The sequence below is a fragment of the Nasonia vitripennis genome, chromosome 1 (genome assembly GCF_009193385.2).
Source record: "Nasonia vitripennis strain AsymCx chromosome 1, Nvit_psr_1.1, whole genome shotgun sequence".
Taxonomy (NCBI): Eukaryota; Metazoa; Arthropoda; class Insecta; order Hymenoptera; family Pteromalidae; genus Nasonia; species Nasonia vitripennis.
In genome coordinates, this window is record NC_045757.1 from 12,520,396 (window position 1) to 12,534,621 (window position 14,226).

Here is a 14,226-nt window from a genome sequence, read left to right on the forward strand (position 1 = left end):
CGAGGCGAAATTAACCGAATTACGGTACGAAGCTACTATTACATTAGCCTGTACGCGTAACTGTAATTGACGTTGGGATGTGAGGTCGTGCGTGGGCTATATGCGCATCAAAATTTGAGAGGACTTGTTCATGGAAATTCTGTTAACGTTGAAAGTTTCTTCGGCCAAGTTGGACTTTTGTCGTGCAATCGCTTCGTCGTTTATATTTTTTGAACGAGCTATCTTACGCGTGGCATTGGATCGTGTGTCGTTTGCAACGCGCTGATCGCGACGATCAACAGGTGTATTTTTATCTGTGCACTTTGCGTTTCTTCAATTTTTATCCGCGCTATCTATGATCGCATGACTATGTTCTAGAGAGGAAAATTACAAAAGATATCAAACGAGATTGGACGAAACGTATTATTTTGATAAGATACGCAATTAAAGGATCGCAAGTTTTATGCGTAACTATTTTTTTTTCCTTTTATTTATATTATATATCACCTCAAGTTTTCAATCTTATTACATATTTAAATGTGATGTACGTGAATAAATAATCCCCTCTGAACCCCTAAGAATGGAATATTTTGATACGCAATCTGTAAAACATGTTTGATAGTAATGTCTCACAAATGTCTAACAAATATACATACACAGTCTGAACTACAATCCCTGGTTCAGAAAACGTTTCAGTCTAATAAGTAGATCCACTACGCCAAGCGTATAAAAATCTTAATATAATTTTAAATTTATATGGTGGTTACATGCGGGACGTCACATGTGGCTCATTGCAATAAGAGAGTGAGAGAACGGTTAGAAAAGTGCATCGCCGGTGGCGGCCATAATTTAAACAGTAGTGTCAAACTTGCAAGTTAGAGATTTGAGTAAAAACCGTAACGACAATCGTCTACCAATTTATATCACATTTCGTCGGACTTAGAAAAATATAGTTTCTTATTAGTCGTATAATACATTTGTTCTTTTAAAAAATTTCTCAGCCAGGTATCAAATTGATAATAGCCAATGAATAAAAATCTAATAATAGTTATAGCGATAATATTAAATAAACGCTTAAAAATGAACTCTAAGCAAGTTGTAACAACAATTAAATAAATTAATTTCCGTCACGCGTTACAAACGGTACAACGTTGCGCTCGCATGTGTACCTTATCACAATTTCTTTGTTACATTAAACTTGCATAAAGCGCGCACTGGTGTTCTTTTTGTGATTCATCTGGTTGCCTTTTTTAGGGCGAATAAGAGACTTGAATGGACTTCTCAGCGTAGAAAAACAATGAACAGGGACGAACTTCCTTCTTAGCGGAAGTTCCGAAACGGTAGCTATGCGCTCGCCATCCGTTTCGAGCGCCGTGTCTTTCGGCTGCGTGTTCGACGAGCAGGCTTTGGTGACTCGCTGTCCGAGTCTGATGTATCTGCCGAGGCGTTCGATATCCCATCCTCGCTACCGTTGTGGTAGCGCCAACTAGCGATCTCACCGTCCCACTGAAATGTAATTAGATTTTTGCATGTTGTTTATACAGAGTAGATGCAAGATTTTGCGAGAGTCGGGAAAAAAGTAATTACCGAAGTTGAAACGATATCTTGGTGAGTTGGATGCCAGCTTACATCTCGTACTACTGTTTTGTGGCCCTTCAGGGTCTTTACAATCTCACCAGTAAGGATGTCGTAAACTGAAAAATATTCAGGAGATTTATTTTTTATTCTTTCGTAAATTCCATTGTAATCATTCCGTTCCTTACTTATGATTCGTCCTGACCCACAACCTGTGTAAATATATCTCTGGCCTGTCGTTGCAGCAGGTGAGAAGTGACACCGAATCAGAGTTTGTACTACAATGTGTCCACGATACGTCATAAGGCTTGTATCGCCTTCCAATGGCTTTCTTGGATACAAAACTGTAATTACAATTCGAAAATAATTAAATTAACGTTGTCTAGAAAAATAAAAGTGTCCTACAAAAGCTGAGAAAAAACTCACATTTCTTTGGTACATGTTGCCACCTGTAATCCCATGAATTATTAGCAACTGATACAGCTACTTGGGCCTCTTCTTGAGCTTCCTTGCTCGAAAATTTACGAGCATCCCACAATTTGATAGTTTGATCTTTGCTATTTGTTATTAAATGTCGTCCATCTCCTCGGGGATCAACAAAGGTTATACCACCCATATGCCCTGCCAGGACACCAACTGGTTGGGGGTCGTCTTCTCGTAATTCCCTTCTGTCCCATACCTTTTTGAAAATAATTAAATTAGTTTATTTTTAATTAACTTTGAAGCAAATAGTTGAACTTACTTTACAAAGTCCATCATCTCCAGCACTGTACAGAATTTGAGATGAATCATCGGCAAAGGCGACGCTATTTATATCATAACCATGTCCTCGAACCTGAAAAAAAGATTGAATTATTTTCATTCAAATAGGATGATTAACTATCATGCTCACTTTTGAACAATTTTGGGATCCTAGATCATAGATGTATAAACAGCCATCATTCCCACCACAAAATAGTTCTCTTCCATCACTTGAAAATACAACTGAAAAAACGCAGAACATTGGATGTTCAGCACTCAGTAGTAAAGGTTCCCGAACATTGGGATCTCCATAAATTGAATTCATGTACACTGAAACATAGATTATGATTATTGTTCAAAGCTATTATTAATTACAGCAATTTATAATTCATCTCAATAACTTACAGTAATCTGACCAGCTGGAATAAACAAAATACCTAGCATCAGGACTAAAGGCAGTGTCCAGTATACTCCATCCCACTGCAGAGACAGAAAATTTCTTGAATTCATTGTATTCTCCATGATCTGTGCGATACAATCTTAAAACTCTGTCTGCAAAGTTATCAAAAAGTCAGTATTAGATAAGAGTTGCATTACATATTGTAATAGTACGTAATTCACAAATTAATTTATACGATGCGTGGTTGTGAGCAAAAAATTTCCATCTTTTGAAAAGGTGCCACAAAATGGTTTGTTGTTGTACTTTGCGATCCTCTTCATTTGATTTGGCAGAAAAGTGTTGGTAATCTTTGATTTCTGGCCACACGAGAAATTAGGTCCTCTCTCCCTGCTTTCAATCATGTGGGCCACGGATGGCACGGTCAAATCCTCATTCAAGCCTATTCCGCACGCTTGTCGGATGGATAAACTTATGTCACTTTTCTGAAACGGCAACAAACTGACTTGGCATTTCGATAAGGAAAGTAAACAAGTAAAGTGAAAATGACTTGCACTACTGGGAGAAAATAGAATATTGCAGATATCGTTACAGTATATTATGACATATTTGTTTGTATCTTTGTTTACATAATGCATAAAAGTGTCTGCAATAGGAGTTTGCTGAGAAATAGGCTGAATATTATCCTCAATGGAATCAATAGAGCAAAGCAAGCTAGAGTTTGATTCGATGACTTTCCCTAGAACCATGAATATTTTAAAGTGAGCCCTGAGTTGACATACATCAAGTACAGCTGTGCTTGCAACAGACGACACGCTCTTGGGTCCCTGATGCATTGCAATGAAGTCCTCACCAATATCATCGTCATTACTGAAACAAACCGAAACATATCCCAATTAGACTCCCACGCTTGAAAATCTCTCCCCCCCTCCTCGGGGTACACAGGCGACAGAGCGTAAGCAAAACACAAACACGATGACAGCAGAAAACATGGCGATCGGCCTGAGCAGCGCCAGAAATCTGAAGACCAGGGAGTTGAGCGAACGTAGCACTTCCAGCTTGAAACTATCGCGGGGCTAGAGCTTGCAAAGCTCGTCGACGACGCCAGGTGATATCATATCTCGAGCGCAAACACTGGTCCTGCAGAATCGCGCGGATCTCTCGGGTTTGTAGAGGTTAGGTCGCTCGGTACTGCTGCTGCCAGTGGAGTTATCGAACTGCGCCGTAGGTAAGTAATCGGTCGCGCTCGCGCGGGGGCTGGAGAGCGAAAAAATCTGAATATGTACTTCTGCGACACGGAAAGAAGGCACGCGATATGGCAGGTTAGGTTTATGTTACGTATTTACCGACGACGAGAAAGATAGGCATTCATTCGAAGATGATATACGATACTCGTATACATACAAACCTATCGTCCGACTGCATCCCGGAAAGGAGAACCTGGATGAGCTGGGCGTCCCGGGCTTCGTCGAGACCCAGCTGATGTGCCATGGTCACCACCAGCGCGATCGTGCAGGCGACCATGACCACGATACATCGGATAAGGACACTTTTTATTCGCGCATCCCTGTGTGTACATAACAAATGTAAGAAGTTAGCTCGTGAAAATGCAAAGCCTCTGCGCCGCAGTCGGGCGATACACTGTGTCGGCGACGGCTGTAGCGGAAGATATGTTTCGTATGTATAGGTATAGCAGAGAGAAGTAAAGAGGTTTACGCGCGCGCGGTTAGGACACATTGGGAGAGGGAAAAGGATGGAATGTTTATACGCGGGCGCTGCAGGTGCACGTTGCGAAATTGGTGAAGTATATACGGTATATGCGTCTGCGGGGCGAAATGAAATGCAGCTGATGCAGGTCTTGCCAACTCGGATGTAACTACTGATATAACTCGGTACCGTAATATATGCTCGCGGGCTCTGCGTTGCTCGTTATTGACATTCATGCGTGAAGTTTCGCTCGGAAATTTGTGGCATATAAGACAACAGGTACACAAAGGCGCCAATAAAATGTCATTTTGCATAAACGTTTTGTTTTTATGCAAAAAATTACATCTTATTGGCGCCTTTGTAACTGATAAGAGTACAATTATTTCACGTGTTGTATTGGAGAAAAAATCGGCGAGCATTAAACCATGAGTATTTTTATAAAAAATGTGTTTGTATATAGTGAAGATTATTCAAACATTAAACATTCAGACGAAGAAACGCCAACGTTCGTTATAATTGACTTTTTACCTTCTACGTTTAAGTTTAACTATGGCACAAATGCTAATTCGCGCTTTCCCATTTAAATTATTATATCTCGAAACAAAGCTGCTTTATCCAGGATAATTAACAAGAATTAATTAACATCCCTCTAGTGCGCAACATTATTTCGATGTTTTCAACGTTTTTGACTTTTTCCCCTGAAATGTATATTAAGGAGCAGAAGTTGCATTTGACAATTTTTCAGGACAATTGCGCTTGTAAGTAAGCGACGATTTAACAAAGTACGAGGATATTCCAAAAAATCTCAATTATTCGTGTGCCTTATAAGAGTTATCATCGAATATGACATTGTAAAACAACTTTGAAAAGTTCGAGTGCTTATTATCTCGCTCTACTGATTCATACAAGTCACACAATAAAAATGCAAATTCATCAAGCACGATGTAAAAAAGCTCAAACTGTGACAAAAGTCATAAAACTTCTTTGGTGAAATTTTGAATTAAAGCGCGACATCGCTAAAAAACATTCTTGAAAGTCAAATCTCCGATGCAGAAAGCCTCACCTCCTCCCGGCCCGTATTCTTCGTATAAACTCCGTGTGTCGCGCGCACAGCAAGCGTATCACCCGCAAGGTCGAACAATCAATCAATTCCTGATTCAGCACACGCTGCATATATACGTATACACAATACCATATCAGCAGCAAAATTCCAATCCCGACCATTTCGCGAAGACAATCGGCATATGTATTCCTTTCTTCATTTCCCTCGAAAAAAAGCTATTTACCTGCGCGCACTGCGAGGCACTTCTTCCATGTGCATAAATTCGCGCGCGTCTCTGCGAACGGCAGCTTTTCCATTCTTCTTTTTGAATTCACTTTCCTTCCCCGAGTTGCACATGTGGGGCCGTCCCGTGTTCGTTGGATATCTCTGATGTGCTCTCGTTGTTGTTATATGTTATTCCTATTCTCTTCTTATGCTCCTTTTGCTTCTCTCGCTCGCTCTCGGACGTTTCAATTTCTCGCAGTTGTTGGAAAACAAAGACGAGCGCTGGCAAATCGCTCGGGAGTCCACGTCTGTATATTATGTTTGCGCGAGGCTTTTTAGATGCGGATGTGCTCCTGCCGAGGACTCGTAAAAGAATGCGATATCTCTTTGACGGATACTGCGCTGTGCGCGTGGAATGTGTGATGTGCGGAATTTGGAGCTTTTCGTCCGGTTTAAAGAGGTACTCGTGGCGTTGTTATGATACGTGGCGGAATAATTTCGCCGTTGATGATTACTCCATGGGAGAAGATTCGTTACTATTCGGAATTATGTTCGCGTGGGAAACTCACAATAGCGCATCCGAATATAAGTTCGAAAAAATATGAAGCCTCGGAATTTCCAACGCTGCAAAATCCCCGCTATGTACGGGAATTCGGAAAAAGCGGCTTTCCCGCTGAAAATTTTCAAAGACTGCCGCTCCTGATCTGTGCGCGCGGATTATTATTTGAGATGAAAATTGAAAATATCGAAAAGCGGATGATGTGCGCGCGTTAAAGCAAGGAAATAGCAGTCAGTGCGCTATCTACGATCCGTCACGATTGCGGTTCGTATCATTTGTTACATTTCGGAACACGCCGCGCATCGGCATCTTATTCGAGCATTTGCGTTTTCAAAGACACAATCCATCACTCGCGAAGAGCTGCCGAGATTCCGGAGATTACGCAATATTGTTCAACGCGCTTTCACGCGTTCTCTGCGAAGCGACGATTATGTAAGATCGATAAGAAGCTTTCTACGCTTTTTTTACTACTTATGTACCATCGCGTATCGCTCATAATTAAAACAAAAAAAAAAAAAAATCGTAAACTGAATATGCAAAATTCATAACGATCGATCTCGTGAACGATATAGAAACGAATAAAGACACGTTCGCGATCGAAAATATACGAAAGCGCCTCTGAGCAGACACGCTGTCATATATATAGAATATATATATACGTGCTTTCGAGCGTCTGATTGATTGAATTCATCCATCGCGACGTGTGGCTTACGAGGCGAGCGTAACGTAATTACTCTCTGCAAGTTTTATTATGTGTACACATCGAGGGGCGGAGAGAGGAATCAAGCGAGGGCTGCTCTGATCGGCTTAGTCGTGTTCGATGTAGTCGAGGAATAGTTCAACAAATCAACATTTCGGCACGCGTATGACGTCGCGTTTGGATGAAAACAGAACGAAGAGACTATTCTCAAAGTACAGTACAAAACAAATCCCCGAGAAATAAAACAAAGGAAGACTCCGCGTAGACGAGCTTGTGAGGAAACCGTTCGCGTTCGTCCCTCTCGCGCGGAGAGAGAAACGCATTCGCGGAGCGCAACAAGAAGCCCCAAAGAACTGCCCGTCGACGCATACTTACTTCCAGCACCTCCATCTCTCTCTCTTGACTCTCTCTAACACACACACGCATACTCGGGATCAGTCGCCGGCATGAATACTGCACGAGGTCGTGACAGTGATCGAGTGGCTCGCGGCCCTGGCTTCTGCAGCAGCAGCTCCCAAAGAATTATTACGTCTGCGCACATGTATTTTTCACCAGACTTATCCCAACGCCACAGACACGCGTGCATCTATAGCGCGGCCAGAGTTTATTAGCTTTGTCGCGACTCGCTGGCTCGAAAATGAGGAGCTTCGAATACAATACATGCACATAGCTAGCCTGTGCCGATTCGGAAGAGCTTTGTTAGAGCTTTACTCCGCGAGATAATGCGCACGCGCGGCTGGGCTTTCGAGACAAAAGAGCGAGCTGTGCGTGAACGGGCTGGATAATTGACTGCCGCGTATGTGTGTAACGTATAGTCGAGAGGAGGAGCGCTTGTTACCGCGGTCTACATTATGGACTTTCTTCAGCTCCGAGGATGATCCAGAGCGAAAAACGCATCGCGCTAGGTCCTAGCTCTGCGCATAAGCGTTTGCGAATTTTGGAATTTATTGCGTTCGTGTATACATACTCGAAACATTTTACAGAACGGCATATGTAAGCGCAATTTTATTTAAAAAGGATAAATGTCTCGCTTTGTTTGTGCTTTTTTTTTGAAGAGCGTGCCTTTACATACGCCTGTCGTGGTAGAAAAATGTAAATGGAAAGCATACGCCTACGCTCCCCTGTGATGTTAATGAACGCTGCGCGAATGAATTATTCGTTCTGTAAGTGCTCGCAATTTATTTCACGGTTTAAAAACTGGATCATGAAATACTCGCTCTCGGTGAAATTGTTGCAGTACGCAGCGCAAGCGATGTACATGAATCGTGAATAATAACGTTGCTTGAACGTATAACTGTGAAGTATATTTTTTCAAAAACAGCTGAATGCTCGAACTTCATTCAATTCAAAATAAGTACAACCCTTGAAATGACTTTCGTTCGCTATATTGCTTTTCGAAACTATACAATAATTTGAAAAAAAAAACGCAACTACCATCGATTAATAATAATATACCTATACATCCTGACGAAAACTCTGAAATTTTGCCAGTTTACCCAAAGCCCCTTCATTCGCTAACCCTTTTACACAACTCAAATCCAATTCCCCGTTACACGAGTAACGTAGCGAGTCTCGCGAAACGCGATCTAGCATCGCGCGCATAATTAGTATACACATACATATATCATATACGTGTGCACACTCTATATAAAGCACCGCGGGCCGACCAGCCGACTCTAAACGCATCAGCTGCGCGGCGGAGCGTCGCGAGGCGCGCTAATTAATATCGCTCGAATTTCATAAATCCTGCAGGCGCCAGCGCCGTGTGCGAGCAACTCTCTGGCTTCGGGATAAAAGCGAGAGATGAGATTCGGTGCTGCGAGCTTCCAAGCAGATACGTCATTAAGCTTTTCGAAGCAATGATGTTGCGGATACGCCGAGTCGAGGCTAAAATGTTTGCCGCGGTTAAATGACGGTGTCGGCTGATTCGTCGTTTTCTCTTTGAAATACCGGTAAAATTGTCGCAGAATATTGTCCGAGAGCCACATGAGGAGTCTTCCGAGAAAAGTCAACGAGCGGGAGTCTATACGAGTATTATAGCGACCGCAGCAAGGTAAAGGTCCTTCAGGATTCATTACAGCGCTATTGACGTTAACGAGCGGCGGCTGCGGTCGCGGTCGCTCGCTACTTTCGTGCGCTCTTCAAGACTTCGAGTGTAAAGGGCTATAGTTCTGATCTCGTTTCGCGATTTGTAATTTCGCGCTGATCCATATACAGCCGACGAGCCGCTAATTGAGTTGTCGCGATATTCTACGCTATATGCATGGTCGGCGGTGCGTTTGAGTGGATTATTATGCTTCTAATTGAAAGGTCAGGTTGTTATAATAACGTTGAAACCGATTTACCCGATCGCGCTGTATAGTTGCGGTGGTGTGTATAAACTTTTTGAATTATATTTTCGCGGTGCTCCGCTGCGGAGTTTGAAGGCTCCGACGCGCCGGGGTGGGAAAATTTTCAGCGCGCTCATTAAACGCTAGAGGCAGCTAATTACTTTACGATCGCTTTGACTTTGCGCGCGCGCGTTTTCATCGGTGTTGTAAAAAGCGGCGGAAATAATGGCATGATGAAATTGGCTGCGTACAAGAGCGAGCCTATCGCCGTGTGCACGAAGATTATCGAGCTTAAACAGGCGAGAGAAAAGAGATCGTACTCTAATGGATCGCGTCTAATTTTTCCTCGCGTGGCTTGAAGCGCGCGAAGAAAACCTAATCCGATCCACGATTGCGGTTGAAACAGCGAGAGCATCGTTAGACTTCCATTTCAACCCTGAAACGCTCGCTGGGGAAAACAAGAATGAATCGCATGCACTCCTCGAAAACCAGTTTATTCCCGCAGTTCAGTCGAGCTGCGGAGCTTTCGACTATGGTGATCAGTTGTAAATCGGCGAAGGTCGGTGGAGCCTCGCGCTGCCACCATATCCGGAAGGAAGGAAGGAAGGAAGGAAGGAAGGATGGATGCAGTAGCGCCTGCGATGGCGAATGCGCATCAGAGGGGCGGCGGAAACGCGTGTCTCCTCTCCCCCTCCCCGCACACACACTGCGCACTGCACCCTTGACCAGAATTCCCTCATCGGCCAGTAGGTCGACTACGTTGCCGCCGCAGCTTCGATGAAGGAGAGGAACGACGCGCGCGTGCGATCGAGAGGATGGCTCTCCGCTATATTGCTGCTATCTGCTCTCTGTCGAGAGCGCACAGGGTGGGAAGCGTAGGAGAGAGATCTTCGAGTCTGCGGATTTGTAAAACGGGGGAAGGTCGAGCTTGTAAAGCCTCTGAGGTTTACCTTTGTGGGCGGACGCGCGCTATACTTTTCGACGCTCGAGGTTTATTATCAGGCGTTAATGGCTTACGCGCGATTTTCTCTTTACACGCGCGTAATATAGGGACGCGCTGATAGCTGAATAGTTCAGAATCCGATTAAACCGAATTCTCTCGAACAACGCACGGCTCTCGTCGGTATGTGAATAGATAAAACGCGCTCGAATGGGACCCGTTGCATGGCGCCAATTATTTCTTTATGAAACGCTTAATGACGCGGAGGTCACGCGGTCTATCGTTTGGTATACGAACGAAGCGCCTAGATCCATTTGACGCGATAATGACGACGATTGTGCGTGTAGCGTCCTTTTGTATACTTTTTTAATCAAATTTCTCGAGATACAACGCGCAATAATGATCGGAGAAACATTATATAGCAAATCCGATATCCTCGACTGCGGAGCGCAGCCTTGCGCAGAATTTCCCCTCAATTGCGCGGTGGGAATTTTCTGTATACGACGATCTCCGGGCGCGCGAAATTTAATTTTAAAAAATTTATAGACCGCGATATCGGGATTCTGCGCTGCGTGCGGAACGATTTTCTACGCGGAACTGCCGCGATACGATGCCACTGGTGGCGGTAATCTAAAAAGAGAGCTAGAGGAAAAACGTTAGGATCGCGGGAAACATTTATCGATCGGCTTACACGCGCCGAGAACTTGAGGAAGTGGAGCAATTTCAAATGACATCGCGGACACAGCGGAGAAAGTCAAGCTGTGTGCGGACACAATCGGCTGATGCGGATTATGACGTTCGAGGTTTCTTGGAATGTGAGGATCTTTCTCTGATGGATGTGGATAGTTTCTATATCCTATATGAGTCGCCGGAATACCCGATTTTCGAAAACTAACGCCTTCAACGAGCCCGACTCCAGCTTTCGACTTCCCAATCAACCTCCAGAGAAATATATATTCCTCTTCATCCCTTGCAGCTATTTTAAAAATCCATTTAAAAATCCCGCCCCTCGGGAGCCGCTCACCTCCGTCAAAGGACTGAAAGCTCGTTATCAGCCGTACCTATACACGCAGACACAGTGCCCTCTATCTATATCTCTCTCCACTTAGCGAAAATCGATCGGCTCGCGGATAAGAGCGGACGTGTTGCTCGCGCGTGCAGATGGATCCTCGGGGATATTCTTTATTGTCGGCTGGATCGGCTCTTATCGCGGCCCGTAACTGCCGTAAGTCGCTCGATGCTCAGATAACACACAACAGGTTGATATACACAGAAGCTCAAGCTGCTTCTCGCGCGAGGGGGTGGCCTCTATATATCACAAAGATGCAATGAGATATATCCGGCTTTGAGCATCAAGGCTCGTGTATTAATTGCGACGTGCTGTATCGAGATTCGAAGCTTTGAGTTCAGGTGCATCAGCACATCGAATATTGATTTCGAAGATTATACTTTGTTGGCTTGTTGCTCAAAAGGCAGCCTTTACATGCAGGTTTCTAGGAAAATTAATACCTCAACGTATGATATGATACTCAAAAGGACGTGTACATAATATATAATGTAGTTTGCTATGATAGCACGACTCATTACGTCGTTTAATGAAATGATGGATCGCCGTAATTCGAATATAATAGACCACTTTCCCGAACCTTCAATTATACTCTCCCTCGTATTTGAATTAGCCGAAAGGGATCAAAGTTGATTCATCGAATATACGCATCTGCATATTGCACATATCTCCTTCCGCTTGTAAACCAAATTCTCTAGTTATAAACTCGCGTGGAACTTTCTTTAGTGCGAAAACACACCGAGTATTCGCATTGTGTCTCATGCGCAAAAGAGAATATATAGTCGCGGAAGTTTACTTTTTCATATCTTGCGCTCGCGCCGATCTTTTATTCATTCGTCGACGACCGAAGGTGAATTTGAATTTATGCGGTCGAACTACGGCCGTAATCGGAAATTATTCCGGCTCCAGATGCAGAACAAGTGTAAACATGGGCGAGTATACTTTCGGAGTAACCTTTTTAATGTGTGCGAGTCTCGCGTACAATGTAAGTTTATGTACAGTGTGTTGAATTTTGTTTTCTCAACTGATACGTATTGTTCTTGTTTAATTTTTGTTATGAAACGTCAGCTCGTATAAAGGCTCTTATTAACTTCTTCCTAAATAGATTATTGATATTTTTATAAATCTACGATTTTACAGCATTAATTTTTCTTTCCTCTTGTCATTGTCATTCCTATATTCTGGCCAACGAAGATAGGTGACGCGTAGGTGCTTTCCTATTTCCCTCATGCGCTACGTGCGAGCCTATAGTACATTATATAGCGACTTGGGTGGTCCTTTGGCTGAACCTACTGCTTGGGCCGCTCGTGCTGTGACTACTTTATGTTTCGTTGAATCAACTACAATTTTTACAAAATATAAAAACACACACATACGAACATCGTGTACGAACTTGCGACGTTAAACAACATTTTTTAATTAGAATCATCAATTATAAATGATATAGTATACCTTCTTTAATGCATCGGCAAACGTTTGCGACTCACTCATCAGAATTTCGCTCGCAGCGCATACGCTATACTGCGCAACACGACGCAGCCGATACTAATTTTCTCCCTTTCGTTTCTCGAAAATCCCTTTTTCCAGCCATAAGGTAATCCTCGCGCACACACAGCTGCCTCCACAAACAAAGTTTTTTTTCTTCCTTCAAATAAAACCGCACACGAGCGGATACGCGCGCGTGTGTACACGTCAACTGTAAACACGCGCAACTCGAGAGATCCGTTTATTTACAGTGCGCAGGGCAAATAATTTATTACGACGGCGACCTGCACCTCTCGCGTAGTGTATCCCTCCTCGCAGAGGTGCAGTTCGCATTTTTCGAAATTCCCGAAATCTCATAATATCGCCCGCCGCTCGACAAAAGAAGGGCAAATAACGCAAACACTTTGCTCTGATGCTTGATAGCGCGCCGTCAAAGCAATCCCTGCCGAACGCGTAATTAGATTCATCGTGCTTCAGCGCAGAGATAAAAAAGCGCGCATTAATCAAAAAGAAAGGAGTAATCCGCAGAGGAAGAGGAAGGAAGGGACGCCCGTCAGCGGCGAGATAACGAGCGCAACAAATGAAAAACGCCGAGGAGCGACGGAAGTGGCTCGCGTGGATCTCCCTTATCAAAGAGGCCGAGAAAGAGAGAGAGAGAGAGAGAGAGAGAGAGAGAGAGAGAGAGAGAGAGAGAGCGAGAGAGAGAGAGAGAGATTATATTAGATTAGATTAATTAGTTTTATTTTACGTACAATATGTTGTACGATAAATTGTATACAGCAGGAGTAGTAGTATAGCAAAAATGTGTATTGTGATAGTATGATAATGTGAAAATGGGTTATGCGAGAGTGTGTGTGTGTGCGTGAATGTGTACAAGAAATTCAAGTGTTTGTATTTTCAAGTTCGAAAAAGTGTTCTTTAGCTAGTCTCTTGAAACCTGAGATAGATGTAGTGTTACGAATGTGAGATGGTAGGTTGTTCCATAGGTATGAGGCGCTGATATGAAACGAGTTCCTCAGCGTCTCCGCCGCGACTATCGGAATATCCAGAGGTATCACCTCCCCCCTAACAGGCCGGAGTGTCACGCGGAAGTCGAAGTATGCCAGTACATATGATGGTACGGCTGTGTTAAACATTTTTCTTAAGAAACAAGCAGTGAAATACTTCCTGCGTCTGGCAGTGGTTAGCCACTGCAACTCCCGCCTGTATGGGGAGATGTGCTCGTCTCTTCTTACACCATAGATGTACCGAATTCCTGTATTCACGAGCCTCTGAAGTTTTAGGTCGAGTTCTTGCGTCAGGTCACAGTATACGAGAGAACAATAGTCTATAAGAGGAAACAGGAGGGCCTGCACTAAGTGCTTAGGCAACCTGAGATCGGTGCTTTTCCTGAAAAAGTAAAGCCTGTACATTAGCGTGTGAGCACGCTTACACACTTGTGAAATATGCTCCCTCCACGTAAGCTTAGAGTCGAGCACCA

The 14,226-nt window shown here is 43.6% G+C and overlaps 1 protein-coding gene across 2 annotated transcripts; it reads right to left on the bottom strand.

Moving 5' to 3' along the window:
- Positions 1-438: 438 nt before the first annotated feature.
- Positions 439-4,332, bottom strand: LOC100114651 (DDB1- and CUL4-associated factor 11). 2 transcript variants are annotated; one of them, XM_008208716.4, is made up of 10 exons: positions 4,101-4,332; positions 3,475-3,562; positions 2,931-3,177; positions 2,701-2,847; positions 2,447-2,625; positions 2,297-2,389; positions 1,981-2,233; positions 1,743-1,898; positions 1,567-1,673; positions 439-1,485 (listed from the first exon to the last, which is right to left on the bottom strand). In XM_008208716.4, the coding sequence occupies exons 1-10, from the start codon at positions 4,214-4,216 to the stop codon at positions 1,324-1,326; spliced, it is 1,548 nt and encodes a 515-aa protein (XP_008206938.1). In that variant the 5' UTR covers positions 4,217-4,332; the 3' UTR covers positions 439-1,323. The 2 variants fall into 2 exon arrangements, with proteins under 2 accessions (XP_008206938.1, XP_032457364.1); XM_032601473.1 differs by lacking the exon at positions 4,101-4,332 and adding an exon at positions 3,665-3,922.
- Between the last annotated feature and the right edge of the window lie 9,894 nt (positions 4,333-14,226).